Here is a 22,362-nt window from a genome sequence, read left to right on the forward strand (position 1 = left end):
CTGTCAAGAGTTAGTCTTCCCCGTTATGAGCCTGTCAGAGATTTCGGTTTGTTGTGCCTCATTCCTACCAACAGCTTGCCTGGTTCTTTTCTCTAATCTCCTCATTCTGTATCACAGTTCCGTTTGTTTGCTCTCTCCCTCTGCTTTTTATTAATTTCACATGTTCCCGTCCTTAAGTCCTAGCCAAGAATTTTGTTATGGATCTTTTTTATTTGCAATGGTCCATAAATAGATTTTCATTTATGCTTGTGCTTGCAGGTGGATATTTTTCACTTCCTTCATGAGCAATTTAAAATATAACCTTTGAATTAACACATGAACTACTGGACCACACATTCTGCCCTGTATGACTCGCTTTATAATTTCTTTTAAAAAGTGCAAAATGAACTCTATTTGTTTCTTACTTTTTTTTAATCATTTCATTCGAGTTGCATAAGAGCCCCAGGACCGATGCTTTCTGTGATTGCACAAACAAAGCAAAATCAAATTTATATAGAGAGCTCTTTGCAGAAATACCTATACATGTTTTTTTCTGTAAAGAGCACGGAGACTTTCTGCTTGGTGCTTAAAAGAAACAGCAGGAAATCCACTCATCTTCAGAATTTCTGTCAATCACACAATCAATGACTGGTGGGTGTCTGGGCTCTTAATGGAGCTGTGTTGGTTTCTTTGTCCAGCCGTCTCCCTTGAGCTGAATCGTGGACAGCACTAGTACAGTTTTGATAAAATTTTGATTGTTGGCAGTGTTCTGCTATTTTGAAGAGCTCAGAAGGATTTAAGGCAATAAACTCAAACCTATTAGGGTTCTTTTATATTTGACTGCAATCCAAAAAGTCAGTAAGATCTTACATCTGCCCTCATTCTGAAATAGGTAAGAAATGTGATCTAATTCTAAAATAAATTGGGGTTCAGCAGTTTGTCTTTAAAGTAACAGTTTGTAACAGTTTTATAGTTATACAGTTTTGTTTTTTAACAACTAAAATCACCTTAAAGGCTTATTTATTGTATTCTTGATTGTCAAAAATGTAATTTGATAAACATTAGATATTATATCTAGAAATGTAATTTCTTTATATCTTAAGATATTAAATAAAAAAAAAAATATATATATATAGAGATAGATATATAGAGATAGATATAGATATAAATAAATAAATAAAAAAAATATAAACGCTTAGCTCAGTTTTATAGCCAGGGTTTACCCTGATATTCAGTTTACCTTGACAATTTTCAAGCTTTCTTGGTAAAGTGTACTCACATAATTTGTGGTTAGATGCTATATAAATAAAGTTGAAACTGAAAATTGCCTTAGAGAATAAACCCTGCCATATAAACATTAAAACTAAATCTAGTTTTTTTCCTTTGGGTACAATTCTGCAGAAACTAGGCTAGATGCATTTTGACACTGTTTTCTTCTCTTTTATAATTGAACTTATTTGCATTCTCAACACGGGATCTCGTTTAAAACTATTTCAGACTTGAAATAATTATTGTTTTTCCACAGTATGTGAAGCTGATGAATTTTGAGGAGGAGGTTCGGGCACACCGTGACCTGGATGGCTTCCTGGCGAGGGCCAGCATCTTGCTGGATGAGACAGCCGCGTCCCTGGACGATGTTCTGAAGAGAATGTTGCACCACGTGGGCCAGGACAGCCATGCTTTAGAGCCCGGGTGCAACTTCGAGGAGGTGATGAGCATGCTTTTCACAGATGCAGGAGCACAGGAGGTCAACGGTGAGCAAGGATTCTGTCGACATGCATGTAAACACAGTCATATGTTGTCTAATTTGTTTTGAGATACAGTTGATACAGAGATATGCAAACCACAAGATGGAGAAGTACAATGCATTATCTGTGCCTAACCACAATCAGACCAGGACCCATAGCATCTGACACTTGACCTAAAAACATCTGACGTCTGCACATGTCATCGCCTACCTAAAATTAAATAAATAAATAAGCTGTACCTCAGGCTCTGCAGCAGAATTGTCAGATAGACTTGAGAATGGTTCAAGGAGCTTTGAATACCCAAAGGAACGTTTTTGATGTTTGTACCAAGGATGCCAATTTGACCCACAGCTTTTTTTAGGTGGACAAAAATAGCACTCAGCGTGGCGAAAAGTGGATGTTTTACACTTCAACACACCACCATATACTGCACACACAGACACCAATGTTCCTTTTTATTTTTAGGTAGTTTAGCTTTATCGTTTTTACTTTTTTGTGCAATTTAAAGCAGGCGTTCGCTTTTTTTCCTCCTGAATATTAAAGCAATTAAATATTAAAGGGAAGGCTACAGTTTCGAAGTGCAGAATTAATTGGGGAAGCAAAAGCAAAAAAGTAACAGCTTTATTAAGTCTCACATACATTTAAACATTTTTTTTTCTATTTTGACCTGAAACTATGTTCAGTAACGGTTGTACCTAAAATATTATATTGTAATGCATGAATGCAATTGTAAATGTACCCATGTTTCTAGGTTTGGTGCCCATTTGTCAGCTTACAGATCCCTGTCACATTAGTTTAGTCCCCTCAGCACAGGTCCTCTTGGCTGAGTAGCAAAGCCTCTTGGTTAAGGCGAATCTCTTCAGCCCATTAGAGCAAGAGAAATCCGCCCTCTTACATAATAATATGTAGCTATTGTTGAAGCATTGCTTTCTGCCGAAAGCTGTACAGAACATTCACAAAAGTAATTGTTTGGCAAATGAAACTTTGCTTTCTATCTAGTTAAAGTCGTGAAGAATCGTGGAAAATGGTTTCTTTCAGTACATTCGATTTAATGCCGTGCCGATATAGGAGTAAATATAAGTGGGATTTCACCACTGTAAGAGCATGTGGAGGTAATCATAGTGTAAGGGCTTCCTGTCATGTACTCGGTGTCCAGTGTTTTCCTGTCTGGCTGGGCTGGTGTCTGCAGTTGTTGATGGATAGTCAGAGGTGGGCGGTGTGTGACGCTCACCCTGCAGAGCCGCCTCTGACAGATCCGCAAGGTGATAATTGACTTCTGTCATCGATCACTCACTTAGTTTTTCAAATGGCTTTCCAAGACTCTCAAGCTGTGGTCACTGCAGCTGCGTTTTCACTTTTGCTCTTCAAGAATATCCCACAAAGAGGCTAAGGAAGGTTTTTTCCCTTTTTGTTTCCCTTTTTTTATGGCTGTCATCTTGACAAAAATGATTCCTCTGTAAGTCTGGGCTGTGTGCTTCTAAAATCAATGAAAAAAAAATACATAAATGAAGGGATGACATTTTGTTCAAGTGATGCTTGATTGTGAAAACAGAGTAGCAGCAGTCAGTATTACATTCTTTTTGAACTTATTTATGAATTAAACAACGAATAATCAATAATTTCTTTGTTTTATTATGCGACACAAAATACTATTTTAAAAATAGGCTGAAACTCATCACGCAGCAGGGACGCATCAGTTGCAGCAGACAGAATAGGGTAATAATAGACTGAACTGTGGGGGTCATTAATAATAAGCATAGTGAAGCTATTCAGAAAACATTTACACGAAAACTTTACAGAGGCTACTATAATATGCTCAAAGAAGGATGTGAACATACAGAAATGTTCATAATTAGTTTAGTCTTTCAAGTATGCATTACACAATGTTTACCAAGTAGTCTGTGGATTTCACCTCTTTGATTTGGTTGTCCTAATAAATTAATAACAATGGCAGTGGTTCAGCGGTGCATTTCAAACAAAGTTTGAATTTTCACATTGCTGGTAGAATCCCTGAATTCACCAGTGAAACACTCGTGTCAGCGCTGAGGGGAAAAAATATCTCTTGGGAAGGAACAAAGGCTTTTCCTGGGGGAATACATTCATATTGCACGTAAGTATGTTATCAACGGGACATATCTCTTCAGGTATTAATTTCTGCCATATCAAGGTTCCCTCTGCCACAGTGGGGTATTACGGCTGGCGAGCGGACCAGCTCATTTGGAGTGTAATACTGTACAGCTGTGAGATAAAGAGAACAGGGCAAGATTATAACAGGCACCGAAAGAACAGAGAATTACAGAAATGAAAAAGATGAAAGCCCACAGAGATAATTAGTCCTGCTCCTACTTGTACAGAGGAGTATTTTTCTTTTTGGAGGCCAACTTGAGCTGTTTTTTGTTTTTTTGCTTTGCTTTTGTCTTGGGATTCAGCGATGGAGAGCGGGATTGTGCAGAGGAATAATGAACAACGCTGACGATGATGCAACGCATGATAATATTACTTCCGCTTTTAATATGTACACCAAAATTTAAAAGTAATGTATAATTTTTTGACAAACTAGGAGTACTTGAAGAACTAAATGATTTTAGGATGCTGACCAAAATGATGATCCGCTACCACAGAATAACTGACAGTGTTTTGTATGATAATGTATAAATATATTTTCCCCTCTTCCTCTGTGATGTTCATAGCCACAGTGCTCTGTGTGCTGCTGATTGTGTGCCCTGTCTGTGATGACTGTAGCATAATTTCTCCCTAAATTGCTGTCACCTTTGATCGATCTTGCTGGCTCTTTACTTGGTCTCGATTTGCATAATCCTCCTGTGTTGCTGTATTTTTTATTTTCTGCCAGTTGAATTTAGACTGCAACATATTTATTATTTTAAGTACAAAAACTTAGGGTAGGTCTCTCTCTTTTGTTTTTGTTTTTTTGTAAGTGCCTTATTTAAATGTATATCTCCATCTGTGTACGCTGTGAGTTTTGTCACACTTAAACTCTTCAGAAATTCAGAAATACTTGACCATCTGTTCAACCAGGAGGGGATTATTACTGCTTGTCTTTTTTTTTGTGTGTTTGCAAAGAACATATTTTGCACAGATTCGTGTTTTTAACCTGAGAGTACTGCCATGAATGCTGCTATCTTTTCCTTTGGACTTTGTTTTACCCTTATTATATCACAGCAAGACACATGAGTTTTCATTGTGGCACATTTTTCAGGAAAGATCAGAATACTAATTTGAAACCATTAATTTAACCACTTTACTTATCATGATATATGGTGGCCATACATGCCAGTTTTCTCATCTTGATCTCATCAGTGACGTCTTTGGGCTTCTTGGACCAGCTGAACACACGACCGTTATCGGAGATAAAATCCAATTTTTGTTAATAGCCTGTAGACAGTAATCAAGATGGGATCTCTCTGTGCCTAACAAAGACGAGATTTTCTCTGGAAAATGATATTTAATATGTATGAGGTAAAGGAGGGCAGGAAATGAAGCTTCTGTTCAGTAGAGATATTTATGTGTGTGCCTGCTCGGTAGGAAAGTGTGTGTATGCGTGTCATTTTCTTGCTGAAAAACTGCTAGCCTGTTGCCCAGAAAAGGTGACTGAACTGACTCTTTGTCTCTCCTCTTGGTTTTTCTTCCTCCTTCTCCCCATGCAGACAAGTCTCAAAGTTTCGTTTTCTTTGATGACGGTAAGCTGTGCTAATTGGATGAAAATGTCAGCATCAGCCGCCGTGAGGCTGCAATCAGTCGTTTGCTCCTGTACCAATCACCATCAGTATTCCGTTTGTGTTCCTCTCCGTGCTCAGGACTGGGTCGATCCACTGAGTCATCAAATGATTAGAGACACCAGCAAGATATCGATGCCTCTTCATTGGCCCCTCAAGTCAACGCTGGGTCCAACCAGCAGTTATCAGTTCTGCGTAAAAAGAAAACTGATAGTTCTGTAAAGTGATCGAATAATTCATACATCTAAATGAGATTTAACCTCCTAGGACCTGGTGTCCACATATGTGGACATCACATTTTGGGTTGTCTAGACCAAAATACTAAATTTTGCTCTACAAGGGCCTGATATCCACTTACGAGGACAATATACTGCCTCTGTTTTATCAAAATTTTAAACTAATATCCTCATATGTGGCTCTCATTTTTCTTCGAACAAAAATCAGGTAAAAATATGCCTAAATATCAAAGAGAAATTAAAAATGCATGCCATGAAAGAGTTTGGGTCTTACGAGGTTAAAGCATAAAATCAAAATAATTAAATTTTTTTAGTTTAGAATAGACATTATGTCCTTGCTAGGAAAAAATGACCTATTTTTCAGAGGTTTTATATTCAGGTATTTTTTTTTAATTAATAAGCTAATTATATAACTAATTATTTTACTGCACATTTAATTTGTTTCTATCCAAAGAAATCACTGCAATTTAAATCTCTCTAAATATGAAGTTTCACTATTGACCCAGTCCTAGTGGCCCCTTCCTCACCATGTGACCATAGCATTTGTGCCTTGTGATTGGCTGTGATGGATACCTATATGTTTTCATCACCTCCTTCATAGTGCCCTTTGCAACATTCACACTCTTTGAAGGAAACCAATCGTTTTCTCTTTATGTGTTAGTGTGTGTGACTGAGGGGTTTTGTGTATGTATGATGCGAGTCTACCAGTGGCTAAGACCACAGTTAATCTTTTAGGCATCGTAGACAGAGGAGGCTTTCTGGAGGTCACCTCTGAGCGTAATGCAAGGAGTCACCTTGCCAAAAGATCTTGTACCGTTTTCAGACATCAACTGGGAAACTAATGAATCGATGCGTTTTTGTACCTGCACATCTCCGCAGATTTTCTGTCACATAAACCGAAAAAAATATGAATATCACATCTTTTTCACTGGTTTAGCATATTTATTGATTCCTCGCTCCCTTATTTATGACAGACGGCTTTATCCTCATGTGATTTGCAGAAATTGCAATCTGTTTTTCTCCCTCCAACCAAACTGTGAATAACACAGTTAAAGAATTCACCAAGAATACAGAAAGATCAAAGGGACCAATCCAGCCATCCGGTCTTGCCTTCCTCATATTTTTTCCTCATTTTCCATTGAAGTTTGTCACATTTGATATGCTGCGTGTAAGAATCAGGTTTTTTTTTCTTCTTTTCTGTGTGGAAATAGAAGTGTTTGCATAGCAAAAGCTGATGAAACCGTGCAGAAATCTTCACATAACTGACAAGTATCAAATGTACATCTCTTAATTAGTCTCTGTCCTGATCATGTCAGCAATCACTCACAAATACTTGTTCTCTTCTTCCTGTCATCACCTGAGCTGGAGACATAAGACACAATTTATTCCCTTGCACTACACTTAATCTTTTTTTTTTTTTTTCTGCTTCTACGAGATAATCAACAAACTGAACGAACTATGACATCGCATTTTGCTCCCCATTCATTTTGGTTTGCACTGAGTGACCTGCCGTCGCTTGCCTTTCTGGTCATATTTAATTCTGTGTCACAGTCTTCTGCAAAGGGAGTGCAGTGTACACCTTCTGACTGGCTGTCACTCATTACACAGCTGGTAGTTAGTCTAGGTCATTACTGGATCAGATGATCTGCAAAAGTTTATATATTAGAATAAGTCATAGATGTTACACAATCTTCTATTTTAATGTGTTTATCATAAAAATGCCTTCTTTAACGCACCTCATTGACCACTTGCATTGCTCATAATTGTATAGAGCTTTTATACTTTTAGCTGTTGTTGCATTTAACTCTAAAGATGACCATTCCTTCTACACTGCAGCAGCCTCTGTTGGAAAAGGCATATGCAGCTAACAAAACAAAACACACTGAAGTGGATGATGTGATATTGAGGCTTGCAGCTAGCAGATTTAGCCATTAGCTTCTCTTCTTTTAGCATGACATTGACAACGTAGTCTGTCGATATAGAGGACAACAGATAACCTCACTACACACATTTACCTCTCTTTCTGTTTTTTCTTGTCTTTTGCTCTTCTGTTACCTCTCTCTTCTTGCTTTTATCCTCATCCCCCTTTCTTTATCTTTTAATCTTTCTTTTGTTCTCTTTCTGTCTCTCTCTCCTCTTCTCATCCCTGACGTCAATGAGAAATTGGATGGTTTTTGATTATTACATGGCTGTCAGGCTTACTGCTATTAATTGAATTGAATCCCAGTCCATCTCCTCTACTTCTCCTTCCCTTTTTCCTCCCTCTGTCTCAAGCTCTTCTTGTCATTTCGTTTAAGTCTTACTTTTTGTATGACTTATTTTTATTCCCTTGGCTTTATTTTTCTCGCTTTCATTTTCTTCTTTCAGAGTTTAATGCCTTCTTGCTGCATGCATCGTCTCTCTTGTTCTCTTTTCTTTCTTTTTTCTCTCTTTGCCCCTTGTTTTTCCTTTTCCTACACCTCTTTCTCGCTCTTCTTCACCACGTGCTGGTTTCATTTTCATCCTTGTCATTCTCTGTCTCTAAAGACTTCTTTCCCCCCTTATTCTTTATCTACATGCGTTCTCTCTCTCTCTCTCTCTCTCTCTTTTTGTGTATCTTTCTGCCCCCCCCCACCCCATTTCTCCCCTCCTGGCTCTCTCACTCCTTGAGCACTGTGATACTGTTGTCATGGTGACGCCCATCATTTTCTGGCATGAATGGAGGATACTTTATTGATGAGACGGCAAGGCAGAGGGAGAGAAAAGAAGAGTGATGGAGAGAAAGACAAAGACAGATGGAATAAGAGAGAGAAAAACCACTGGCAGGGAAAATCAGAATGATATGGAAATGATCGTCCCCGCTGCTTACGATACAAAACATTTCCACCCTGTAATTTTCTCAGTACTAATGAGTTGAAGAGGATGTTGCGAAGCAAAACATACTGAATCTTCTAGAGGGGTTTGGGATATTCGGGGCTGCTGAAGAATGTCCCCCAAAACACTATTATTCATCACTCTCAGCGGGAGACAGCGGAAGGGAGATTCCTCTTATTAGGAAGCAATGAGCTGGCTTCAGCAGTGCCCCCAGTTGCCCATGTTTAATGATTTGTGCTCTGTAAACATGGCAGCATAATGAAATGTTTTTTTTAATCTGAACATGAGCGTGGTGTTTTCCAAGGTTGGATGGACACCCTTATTAGCTTGTCTTGGTGCACACAGCGCAGCCTGGCGATACTGTCTAAACCAGAAGGCGAGCTTGTTAGACACTTCTGATGTAGACGACACATCGAGAGGTTTGGCGCAGCAGAAAAGGCACAAGATTTCAGTTGAATGTTTTTAGGCTTTTAAATGATGCCTTTTGGGCCATATAAAAAAATGAAATCTAAGCTAATTTGTGTTTTCAAATGCATGAATTTTGTAAACTTAAACAGTAGGTACTCCTATTAATGTGGTAACGCGTTTTTATAGAGTTTAACACTGTTACAGTCAGCTACTCTTAAGGGTTGACATGGATTTCTAAGACGCGCACACACAGGAGTTAAACACTTTTCAGGGGGGCGTCGAGTATGTGACACTTGATCTCAGATCATTTGTTTGACTTCTGACTTTTTGGTCTGCAGTTCACCTGCTTTCAGAGACGATCCAGGGAGTTACAGCAACCGCCACAGGGGTCCAGTACCAGCAGTCCTGGCTTTGCATCCTGTAAGCAAAATATATGTGTGTATGTACATGTGTGTGAGGGAGCCGAGAGAAAGAGTTGTATTTATAATAATGTGTTATAAGATGCTTTCTCTTATTACTCATTTATGCTTTTATGTAGTTATAAATTGATTATTTTTAACATTCACGCTCATCATCACTATAGGTGTATTTTATGTTACATACATTACTACTCACATTGAAAACAAGATTTTGATTTTAGCATATTACAATAAGTGCTGAATACAGCTGCCGCGGTATGGTGTCCTTCATAGAGAATGAAGTCACCCTACCTGTGTTGCAACACAGCCTTCTCTGCTCTGTCCTATAGTCGATTATCTGACTGAATGTGCAAGTTAGTAAATTACTTGCACTTACTTCCCTACCTTTCAAATTGGTGGTCATCTCCACGCTGAAGAAGCAGAGAACAATCGCAAAGTGCGCTCTGGAGCATTCAGTCACTGCAGGTGGATATTTTTTTCTTCTCGTGTCATGTTAACAGGCTTCCTGGTGGTAAACGTAATGCAAAGGAAAGGATGACATCATCACCAAATCAAGTACAACTGAAATAATATATAATCTCTTTTTAAAAAAATGTATCCAGGGTCAGCTGTGCATAAATGTCAATAATACAAACGAGTAACAAATCAGGGGGAAAAAAGTATAAATGAACAAACGGCGAAACACAGAAATGCAGATGCTTCCACGTGTGTGCCGCTTGTTATAATTAGGCAGTTAATATCCAATCATTCTCTGTTGCAGGTCTAAAAATGCTAAAGCATATTCTGATTTTGTATCAAGATGCCAAGAGGAAAAGATCTAAGAGACTTTGAAAGTGTGTTCATTTTGGGGGGAACAGATGGCAGGAGTTTCAGTAACAAAGACTGTTCAATTGGCTAGTGTTTTACTGGGACTAGTGACTCAAGTGACATTTGGATTTAGATCTGTGAAAAAGACATTCGTAAGGATGGAAGGAAGAAGTAACCTCAGGCGACTGAGACTAGGATTGAGAGGTGAAAATTTAGTAAGGTAGGGATCTTGGGAACTAGGTGGCGTTTTCACTGGTGTGGTTTGTATACTTTCCTTCTTAGAGGAAAGGGGGCAAGTAAAATAAACAGAAATGCAAAGTTTTGAGTGATACCCGTCATATTATGATCAAACATTACCACATGGGAGTGCCATATTTGAGGATGATAAGCCAGGAAGCATCACTGAGTGGTTTTCTGAGCATGGAAATTATATGAATCTTTAAAAAGCCTTTTTACACTGACCATGTTTAAATATGCATGACGTGATATTTAAATATTATGTATGTATGTTCACATGCATTCCTATAATGTGAATGCAAGCTCACCTGGCATATTTGAATATTGTCTAAGTGTTGCTGTCGAGAAAGAGGTTAATCTATGGAAATGAAGGGCGCTGGCGGTGAAGTGAGGTGTTGACATTTATAAAACCTTCTTTTCCCTCTGTGCTCCAGCTGCAACATGAAGCATCTCCAGAAACGTCATGTGTGCATCTCCCGCCTGGAGAGGCCACAAAACTGGGGGGAGAACTGCTGCGAGGTCCGCTATGTCATCCTGATACTGGCCCCTCTCAAAATGGTAACTAACCCACAGGCATAGGGAATGATACATGAGATTTATGTCTTCGCTGGTTAGTCACTTGTTAATTAGTTCCTATTTCATTTATTCATTTTGATTATTTCATTTCATGTTCACTTGTAGCCCAGTGTGATTTAACAAAATATTTTTCCTGGTAATTAAAAATCTGTTTTATTGTTCTGCTCTTGCAAAATCACTTATTGTGAGCTGCCCGTCAACCTGTTCATTTAGGTTAAAAAAATAATTCAAAGCAAATTAATTTTTGAATAAAATTATAAAATCAGTATAATTCTTATCTTTATTGTTTGTTTGTTTGTTTTTTGTACAAAAAATGCACAGATTGGCTTTAAAGGATTTTCTGCTATTTTAATTCAAAATGCAAAGCAGAAGAAACCACAAATCTATTATATTATTATATAATGTTACATAATTGTAGCACCACAAATTAAATATTGGTTAGGCCGCATGATGTTTAGTTGGTTGTTATTTGTGAAGATATAATCTGTCTATTTCTGCGTTATATACATATATTTAGATATGTATCTGAAAATACCTGAAACACTGACAGATATGATGTCAGAACTGCTAAATGGCCAAATTGACTCCTGAACTGAAATCAGTTCAAGGGCCTCTCTGTTGCTGAACTTTTCGGGTCACTGTTGTGTTTGTGTTTGCTGTTTTTCTTCAGCTCTGAAGAGCTTCTGGAGAGACACATATCCTGTAATGTCCCTCCCTCCCATCAAAACCATGAACTCTTTCTCCTTCCCATCAACCCACTCATCCCTTCTGTCCTCCACTGCTTCATCCTCAGCTTTCGACTCGCATACACACACTTCACTCCCTCCTTCAGTTGACTCTGATTGTTGCCCCAAACCAGGTGAAAACCCTCGACTTCCCAACCTCCATCCTGCTGGGAAGAAGAGAGATTTCATGCTTTCCTCACTTTTACTTTGGTATCCTCCCAAGTATGTAATTTTCACCACTGGGTAGGTGGTCAGTCGAGGAAGAGGAAACCTGGTTATCGGTTATGCTTCAGCTTGTTGCATTATGTTTTCTGTATATTTGCTTGTTTCTATCTCTTTTCCCATGAACCCTCATTTATGTTTATTTCTTTCAGTGGTGCCTACAGCACCCTCCTCGCCAGTCTTATTGGCAGCAATCAGAACCACTAATGGTATTTTCAGAGACATTAATCTAAGCCCCAAGTAAACATAAAGCATTATTATGCCTCAATTATCCTTGATGGTGAATGCTTCTCAGAGAAAAATCTTTGAAGGGGCATGATGGTAATGATGATAGAAATTCCTTTGGTTGGCAAATGTATGTGATCTAGCATGTGTAAGAATGGACCGTTTCCATCAACCACCATTTACAGAGCTGTCTAGAAACTGTTTCCCCCTGTTTTTCCTTCCTCTCTTTAACCAGACTGAATATGGTATAAAGACATGACCCTTGTTTAAAAAAAAGTTCTGTTTTCATTAACTGTTTCATGTAATGTTACCCTCAAAGAAACTCCTAGCTTTTTGCCTGTCTGACATGCTGCCCTCTGAGTTTTATGTTGGCAGCAGGGTGCTCATCAATTTCTACAAGCACATTTTTCCAGTTGGCATGGGCAAACTATTGACCTTAAATACTTAAATATGTTTTGCAATTAAAAAGTATTTCTTTAGTATGAAAAAGTCTCTCCTTTGTAAAAGAGATTTTGAAGTTTTGTATATCTGCAGTGCATCACAGAAAAACATATCAATAACCTCTGCAGCTGGTATTAATTCTAATATTTGGTATGTCGCAAACACAGTTTTAAAATAATCTAGTTAAAGACAGTATGCACCCACCCCTCGCCCACCTTTGCCTTTCTATTTACCTGTATATTTTTTTAAAACAGGCAGTTACACATGTAGTGATTGATCGGTATACAAACAACTGTATAGAACAAACGGATGATCAGCAAAGAAATGTAGGAGGTATTCGTGATTTACATTTTGTATCACTTTGCATTTTTTTTTTTTTTTTTTTGTAGAAAAGTACCAAGACGGCGATGGAGCTGGGTCGCACATTCGCCACCCTCTTCTCTGACATCTCCTTCAGGCAGAAGCTCCTGGAGACAAAGACACAGGAGGAGTTTAAGGAAGCGTTGGTGTTCCAGAGGCACCAGCTCACGGCAGCCAACCAGAAGCCAACGGCTCTGGGGAAGGAGGAGACTGACCCTCGCAGTCATAAACCCCTCAAGGTCAGCAAGGAAAATCTATGAGTGTGCGAGTGTGTGTCAGTGCTGGGTGATTAGACACGTTTCCGCACATTTTGAAGTGATGTGAAGGCATTATGAGTCGTGCTTGGTGCCCTGAAATGGTGCCTGTGATTGGTTAGAACTTGTGATGATGTTATATTTGAGGTCTTCTTCCTTTCCTCCGTTTGCCTCATCCCCCCTTACCTTTCGCTTATTTCTTGATCATCTCACATCCTTATGATTGTGTATAGAACAGAGAACTGCGCACATACAGTACAATTATTATTATTTTTATTTCTTTTGTATTTCTTTCTTTCTCTCCCTTCGTCAACCTTCAGCACCATTTCCTCCTCCCCCTTCACTCCTCCTCTCCTCCTCACTCGACTGGCTTGACTCTTCAATCTTTTCTCTCCCCCTAATCAATCAGCATAAACTCCTGCCAGGCCTCCTCAGTGGGTAAATGACCTTACATCTCTCACAGTCCTGTCAGAACTCCCCACGCCCTAGTTACATGTGCATGTGCTCGCCGGCACACACACACACACACACACACACACACACACACACACACACACACACACCTCCAGAGGGGCTCTGCTCAATGCCACGGACCGACATCTCTTCCTAATGTTGCCACTGGCATGCCACAGCTCCTAGACATTTCCCCTTGTTTTTTTTGTTTGTTTTTTATACAGCAAAGGATTTTGTTAGGTGTTTATCCCAGGGCTTGAAAGGCTCAGTGCCACTCAGAGACAGAGGGCTATATGGGGAAAGACAGATGGAGTGAAAAGGGAAAGAAGTGATGGGGGAGGGGGAGCAGGTGGAATAAAGAGGAAACGGAAAATGATAAAATAAGAAAGAAAATTACAGGGAAAAAGCCAGCCAGTCCGCCTTCTCCTTGTTCCACATCCAAAATTGACACTGGACCACCCGCAACAGCAAACCACTTTCCAGTACTTTAAGAAAAAAGGTCAAATTGCTGCTGTGTTTTTATGTTTTTCCTTTCTGTTGCCTCACTCCATCAGAACGAATGGCAAACAGGTGGACGGTAATTCCTCTCTGAGACTTTTGTTTATCTGGTGATTGCAACCCCCTCACCCCACACACACAAACACACACATTGTTCCTTGCAATAATAAATAATTCCATGATGTATAGGGATTTAATGAATGAACAGTCATTGTCGAGCAAGCATGTGTAGCTAAAACTAGCCAGCTTGGAGAAAAAAAGTTGTTTACATGTGATGTAAATACCTTTGATCTGTCATAGACCATCCAAACTTTTTAGGATGACAAATGAGGCCAGAATGATTTTCCTGGGAGCTTTTCCCACTCAGCCACCCCCTATCATCATCCGTTCCACTTCATTGCGTAATACTATGTTCAACAAGAAAATGAAACACTGGGTAATTAGATAATTTGCTTAATAAGCTTAATCAGGGCTACACATTTACTCCCTGTCTGGTGTAACCTGAAAGCTCATCTTTTAAAATGAAACACTTCACGTCTCCTTTTAAATCACATGGCTCTTTATAACCATTCTCTTCCTGTCTTGTGTAAAATTATACTTCTCTCCGTCACTGATGCTGTCGTCTCTGTCTTTCCCAGTCATTTTTGGAGACACGGGGATCCCATTAAATGTACATCCAAATCCAAATATGCTGCTTTACTTGCTATGTTTTATATTATATGATTTTTAAGAACTACGCCATTAATGGTCATGACTCAAATGATCTTTCAAAGATCCCCCCCAGTGGAATCACCAGCGTCTTAGCTGAATCATCAAATGTGCAACTTTTAATCTAAATGTGTCATTGTCCACTGCAATGCGTGTTTAAAATAAAACGAGGTTTCAGAGCTGGATACAGCCTCTGGCTTTTATTACTCTTCAAGGTCACTGTGGATAAGGCAGACTAAATTAGCAAAATGCCTAAAAGCAAAACAGAGCCATATGCATCAAGAGGGACATAATTTAAGATTATGGGTTTAATTGAAATGCTCATCTCCGTTTAGTTTCAGCTACTTTGGGGCGATGCCTCCTATAGACAGGGAAAATAATACTGGCAGAACGACCTACATGTGATACAGTGATCTTACTGTGCACCCAAATCCAGATTCGACAGAGAAAAAGTCACTCCATCAGTTTTGCTTCTTCATTAGAAACAGTATCTGGCCATTAGGTAACCAGCCTGGACCTGTAAATCAACAGCCACACAACCCCTATCTCCCTGGGGTTGTGTGTTGGCCGATTTTAGTCGTTTGACCCCTTTAGTCGTTGGACCCCTGTGCCACCATCTTTTCTTTAATGTCAGATACCAACGATTCACCTAGTTGACATCGTAATCGGACTAGGATGGAAAAAAAAAAAAGATTTCTACTCCTTGTGCTCCTTGACTGAGCCAAATTCTTATCATTGTTCTTCCTCAATAGTGGCGTCTGTGCAGCAGGTTTTCCTCTAAGCAGCTGATGCTGAGATGTATCTGCTATTTGAACTCCTGGCACTAATCTGAGTTGCTGTTAATTGCTGCTTTCTAAAGCTGGTAACTCTAATGAACTTAAACTCTGCAGCAGGGAAACTCTTTGTCTTCCTTTCTTCAAGTGGTCTGTATGAGAGGCATCTTCATCTAAGTGTCTGATACTTTGCGTTGTAAAAAGGTACAGTTCTCATTGGAAAACATCCCAGCTCACATCATCGTGAAGATACTGCCGCTAGTGTGTCGTCATCAAGCCATAGAGTGGCTTTTTCTTCTATAATGTGGAACATATGTTGGTTTGTTTAACATTATTTCATTTTATATCACAGCGTTGATTCCTTTGCTCTTGTTCTACAGTGTGATACGTAATTCTCCTGACGAAAGGTGGTGCAGGTGGGACTCCATCAGTGAGACTATTTCTCATTTTTAAAAAGTAATCTTTTGTCTTCACAGTGTAAAGATTTCTTCAAAGCTGGCCGGGGAATTTATGAGGACTTTTGCCGCAGGCTGCCTTTCTACCCCTCTGACTTCACAGATGGTAGGCTGGACCTGAACTTGTAGTGAAAATGAATCATCTTGCTTGTTATGGCACACTGTGGTACTTCTGGCAGCTCCTCATTTGTCTGTCACCCTTTGCCTCAGTTACATCTGTGCTGCATCTGTGTCACGTCTAGGGTCATCTCCTGCTAAAATGACATAAAATCTCGGATGCCTTACTGCTCTCATATGTTTCCATATGTCCAGTATTCAGTCATCAGACACGAGACTTTCACACACGTCGCATACTATACATTCTCATTGCAAACGCATCCAGCTGGTGGTTTTATCGACTCATCAAGTCACACTGCTGCCAAATATGAAAGAGCTTTTGTGTCTCAAGTCAAATAAATGTACATCTTACTCAGTGTTGAGTATTTTTTTTTTTAATGTTAGTTAATTAGTTGCTAGAATAGCTTGTGTAGAAATATTTTAGATTAATCTGTGTAATTCAATATGGTTGTCTGTTGTAAAGAAAAGCCGACAGAGTAAAGAGTTTTCTAGGAGCATTTCCTCTTCAGCTGTTTTCTTTCAGTCTTTCCTCGTGTCACACCAACCAAACACATTGACTGGGCAGTAACAAAATCAAGATATTTCTGTCTCGTGAGCGTCATCAGAGAATGATTATCTGATGAAGGTCACAGGACCAAAATTGTTGTGATCACATTAGAGCCCAATTAAAGTGTTTTATTCCAAAATGAGTTATCCATCATTTGGGTAACTGCTCTTGCAAAATGATGGATGACACGAAACCAAAACAAATGACTCATATTTTAAAAGGGCAGCAGGTAGCGTAATCCTCCGTAGAATATTTTTACTGTATGAACTGGGTGTTTATAGATGTAGAGGCACTGAATGATGAACTGTGCTAATGTTCTTGCCGTTTTGAAATTAAAGTGTTCAGCCTCCTCCGCTCCATTATGAGGTGAATATGACTCATGTGTTTGTGTTTGTCTCCCCTCAGGTATAGTTGGCAGTAATAAAACCCTGCTGAAGTACATGACCACAGCCATCTTCCTCTACATTGCCATCCTCCTCCCTGCCATTGCTTTCGGCTCCCTCAATGATGAGAGCACACGTGGCGAGATCGGTATGAACATGTACTTAAATCTAGAAACATGAACGCTTTTCTCAGATTGGGATTCTTGAGCTCCTGCAAATTTTTCCATGTCAGTATCAAGTGCTGGGTGTAAAAACAGCTATTTTATCAATTGTTTAAGAAAATAACTGTTGAAAAATAAAAGTTTAAAATTAGAAAAAAGAGTTTTAGTCAGGATTTAGAGTTCATTATAACACAGAAGCAGCATTAATTAAGGTTGCCAATGATCTTCTTTTGGTCTCTGTCATCTCTGTGCTTGTCCTGCTAGACTTCAGTGCAAAACCACTGACCACAGTATTTTACTACATAGATTAGAATATACTGCAATGTTTTGAATCATATCTATATGATAATCTCCATTTCATGTATATGGGGTATTTTCACACATTAAAACACTTTTTTACATGATAAACAATTCCTTGAGGCAGTATTATGAAACACAGTACACATTTTTTTTTAAAATAATTTTAATGAAGTTTTAACAAAGAATGTCAAACAGTTCAGTACACACACAAAGCAATGAACAGCCCACACACACACACCCACAACAGACCTATGACATGGTTAGCAAGTCTAGTATTTTAGGGCATTTACCCAACAATGTAAAATGCCACGAGGTGACTGTTGTGAATTTGCGCTAAATAAATAAAATTAATTCAACTGAAAATAATCTTCCTTTTGTACAAAAATATTTAGAGAACATAAACAGCCAATCACTTTAAAAAAAATTAATTTTATAACTTTCCACTACTGGACATTTCAAAATAAACAAAGCAGTTCCTTATTTCCATAGTTGACAAGTAATAAGCAAATATTAGCACCTGTTTAAAATTCACAATACCCAGTTTTTACGTTTTTAGCTCAGAAAAAATGTGATTTAGCTACTTTCTTTACCTTCTAGCTGATAACATGGCTAATGAATGCACTGAGTTACTAAATAGTAACACATTAGTGTTCAAGTCTTATTTCTTTATATTTGGCTAGGAAAATTGGAAAAACTTACAGTAATTTATCGAAACATGCAGACATATGGGGAAATACAGAATAGACTCAATGGTGCCAATTTGTAAGACTACTTTTTTTTTTTTTTTTTTTTTTTTTTAAATCACAAGAATTTCTAGCTCCTTGAGAGAAAAATCTAAACAAATGAGTAGTGGCTCAAGACTGTTGCACGATACTGTTGGATAAGACCAGAAAGGGCTACGTTTGGTCTCTGTAAGTAGTGCCAAAATCTAGTAGTAATTCTCCTTTATTCATTGTGCTATATGAGTAAGCACTTTCCTTACTAAGTATTTTTCTCTTGTATGTTTGACCTTCACTTTTTTCTGTTTTAAGTCTGAGTTTAAGACATATAGTTGTGAGCTGATGATTGTTCAAAAGTACTTGCAAGTTTCAGGTGACCATACACATAGTAAAACAGTGAAACATTGAAGCCTCTTTTTTGGAAAATATTCACATAATTATGTACTCGGTGGGGGTGGAAAAGGCATCACGTTAGCTGTTTTGTTTAAAAAAACGAAAAGGGAAAAAATATACATATTATTTCCAAAGTTAACGTATCTTATCTGAAAAATTAATATGTAACTTACTTCAGCTTCAAAGGAACCCTAGCAGTCACTCATGCACATTAATCAGAGCTTCACGCTGTGTGTTCTCTGTGTGTCATCTCTCTCCAGATGTTCGGAAGACCATCATTGGCCAGAGTATCGGTGGGGTCATCTACTCGTTGTTTGCCGGCTCTCCTCTAGTCATCCCTCTAACCACAGCTCCCCTCGCCATTTTCATCAGCGGTAGGCTTCCCCGCTGTCATTCAGCTCATCTCAATCAAGATGCACTTATCTTTTCACAGTTTCTGCTGACAGCCAGTTTGAATGGAAGGCTGAGAGTGGGTGGAGTACTAAGAAGATTACGTCAAAAATCAAGAAAAAGAAGCACCCAACCATGTCGAACACCAGCCAAAAACTCTTGTCCTCATCTGCTCTTGCTTTTACCAGAAAGCGGTACCGCTAGAGTAATTAAGCTGTTAGCTCACACATGTGCCCTTAATGAGTGTTCCTGGTGCAGTCAAGCAAAAAGCACAAATCTTCAAAAACTTGTTTCTTTTTTTTCAAGAATGAGGAGCAGAACTTTTTTTTTTTTTTTTTGCGCACTGTGGTTATGTAATGATTGGTTCCAGGGGCCTGCGGGTCAGGAGAGTCACTCATCGCATTCACAAACATGTAAACTTTAGGTTCAGTTCAGAGAGAGACAGCGCATAAACTGTTACATGGTTTTTACCCAACAGCGATGTTTTGTTGGTTGGAATTTAAACGATCTTGACGGCTGGAAGCTGCAGTATCAGGCCATGATGAGGAAAAGCAGCAACTCCGATGCCAAGATGTAGTTTTAATACCAAGGCTGTTTGTTAGGTTTGTGGTGTGATGATCTTTGAAGTAAATGGGTTAGAACTGTGCTATGCGCATTCTCATGGGCATAATTATAGCACATTTCCAGCAGCCTGTCTGAGCAGAACAATGGCTTGTTTGTAAAGCTGTAACTCATCTGCGTACAAATCTGCTCAAGATTACAACTAAAATTGTTATGGTTTTAACAAACCTATTACAGTTCTTTTTGTCCTTTCATGTTTGAATGAATTTAATTTTTTTCCAGTCATTGTTTATGTGTCTGTACTTGTGTGTGTACAAGTCAGTCTTTGCTGGGAGAGAAATCTGTAATGAAGTTCTTTTGTAACATTTTTTTTCTCACTATCACAAAATTAGCATAGCAATTGTGTTACTTAGTTTCATAATGTGTATTTATTATATGTGGTTTATTTGTCTGTCTGTTTACATGTGCACATGTGCAACTGGAACACAGTGATCCGAGGAATCTGTGACGACTACAACCTGGATTTCCCAGCTTTCTACGCCTGCATTGGGTTGTGGAACTGCCTCTTTCTCATCCTGGGAGGAATCTTCAATGTCAGTCTGCTCATGAAGCTCTTCAAAAGGTGTCCTTCATATTCCTAATTTTATATGTTGGAGTATTTTAATTTTTAAAGTCCAATTTTTTAATCACTTTGAGTTTCCTTTTATTTTGGTTGCTTTCTGTCATATAGAAAAATGTTTTAAATTGTCTTGTAACAACAGAAAACTTTATGGGACAGCAGGATGTTTTTAAAGAATGCACACAATCAATGTTTGAAATGTATTATTATTATTATTATATTCTAGTATTTTTAAGTAGTTTTAACTGCTATGTGCTCCATTTACTTATTTTAAAGATAGTTTATATTTACTCTCCAGGCATGTGTGGCATAACATTGCAATCAGTGCAACTCTGGTTAATTTGAAAAAAGTATGTGTTACACAGTTTGAGTAAATTTGAAACACAGTTTTTAGTTTTGTTTTGGTTCACAGATTGGGAAATATCTTGCATTGAAATTTCCATACATAAGAGTCCATCATTTTGATTAATAAATATATTTATACTCAAATTCTGCCAGACCAGCATGCATTCAAACACCTACCAGCTGTAATGCACTTCCCACTCGGTACTTGGCTAACAGCGCCAACTCTCGTTATGGGACTTGCAGCAATTTGCTGTTCGGCTGGTTTTATGATACTGACCTGTAAATCCTGCTACTGTGTTATCTTAGGAACCGCATCCATTTAGTTGGTGATGCATTATAGTTGTATTTTATTGCAAAGTTGGTGTCATACTGCCAGTATATCAGCTAATGGAGATTATAAAATGAATTACATGTATTTATCACAGTGTCTTATATAGGCAGTGAAATTAACTTCATGTTGGCCAGAGATTAAAGTAATTTCCATGGAGGGTTATTCTGCATTATTGGTCAGTGTCAGACTTAAATGGACTTCCTGAGTATTCCTGAGCTTCCATTTGAAGTATTTATAAGCTCTAATGTGGAACCTTAAGGTTAAATGACAATGCTGATAGTGTGTTCTGTGTTGAAATAAATATTTAACTAATGAATTTATAACATTAACAATGTTTGCGACATTCCTGTCTTGCCTTTAGACAATGCGTGTTTGTGTCATAGTCGAGCTCTGTGACGTGTTCCTCTTGACTGAATAGTCGCTGCATTTTCTATGGAAGGAGGTTCAAACAAGCCGTCAAACAGCCGTTCTATTTGAGCTCTCTATGAAAACCCGGGTTAACAAAGAAACTTGGTAACCACAGCTGCGCCACCTATGATCTCTAATTGGACTAATGCAGCTAATACAAGAAAACCCTTTCATGTACCCTAAAAACACAAGACTGTAAAAAAGTATCAATTATAAGAAAACAGTAATGCACACTTTATTCTGAAAATATGTTTGTTAATTCATTAATTTTCATTTCCTTCTTATGTGTTTTTTTTATTATGGGTGTCCTTTTTATTTATATGTATTTATATTAGTTTTTACTGTCTTACAACTGTCTTAATTGTGTAATGTGTTTAGGTCAACAGAGGAGGTCATTGCCCTGTTCATTTCCATTGCTTTTGTGGTTGATGCTGTGAAAGGCACAGTCAAAAGTAAGTTCATGACACACACGAGAAATATCTTTTTTTTCTGTGAGTTGTTTACACGTTGCTTTTCTGTGGTGAAAATCAAATCAAGTAGTCGGCTAACTCAACACACCTGCTGTCGAATCTGCCGCAAGCTCGTGTCTGATGTGATTTCTAAGCCCCGAAAGATAAAGAAAATAAAGGCCTTCACTGCCACATACATACACATTATTATGTGTAAGTGAATTTTGAGATTATCATTTAAGTGGGCAGCTGAGAGTCATAAGATCTCTTCAACTAATCATTTAGTCCTTTTAATTTAAAAACTGTCAAATAGTTTCTTCCAGTGTTTCTATATTCCTTCTGCAGTCCTCTGCACCTCTTAAAATCGAATACTTATCAAGAAACAAACTGTGTTTATTGTGATGGTGAGGCCAGATAGAATTCTTTCATAATAACAGCTAAAGACTTATATTTAATACCCTGACAGCAAAACAAAAGACCAAAAGAGTGTTAGACAGTCACCTGCCAAATGACTTACTAGTGAACCAC

The 22,362-nt window shown here is 38.4% G+C and overlaps 1 protein-coding gene across 1 annotated transcript in view; it reads left to right on the top strand.

Moving 5' to 3' along the window:
* The window catches only part of slc4a11 (solute carrier family 4 member 11), a 69,325-nt gene that overhangs the window by 35,545 nt on the left and 11,418 nt on the right, over window positions 1–22,362 (top strand). Inside the window, exons 5-13 of the mRNA XM_085342511.1 lie at window positions 1,505–1,733; window positions 9,297–9,378; window positions 10,856–10,979; window positions 13,000–13,209; window positions 16,133–16,217; window positions 17,181–17,306; window positions 18,992–19,105; window positions 20,172–20,304; window positions 21,764–21,837. Of these exons, the coding sequence (XP_085198637.1) occupies window positions 1,505–1,733; window positions 9,297–9,378; window positions 10,856–10,979; window positions 13,000–13,209; window positions 16,133–16,217; window positions 17,181–17,306; window positions 18,992–19,105; window positions 20,172–20,304; window positions 21,764–21,837 (1,177 nt within the window). The remainder of the gene's footprint in view (window positions 1–1,504; window positions 1,734–9,296; window positions 9,379–10,855; window positions 10,980–12,999; window positions 13,210–16,132; window positions 16,218–17,180; window positions 17,307–18,991; window positions 19,106–20,171; window positions 20,305–21,763; window positions 21,838–22,362) is intronic.

This window comes from Diplotaxodon limnothrissa, linkage group LG19 (assembly GCF_057381915.1).
Source record: "Diplotaxodon limnothrissa isolate DT_005_m linkage group LG19, D_limnothrissa_male_GT1.1, whole genome shotgun sequence".
Classification (NCBI taxonomy): Eukaryota; Metazoa; Chordata; class Actinopteri; order Cichliformes; family Cichlidae; genus Diplotaxodon; species Diplotaxodon limnothrissa.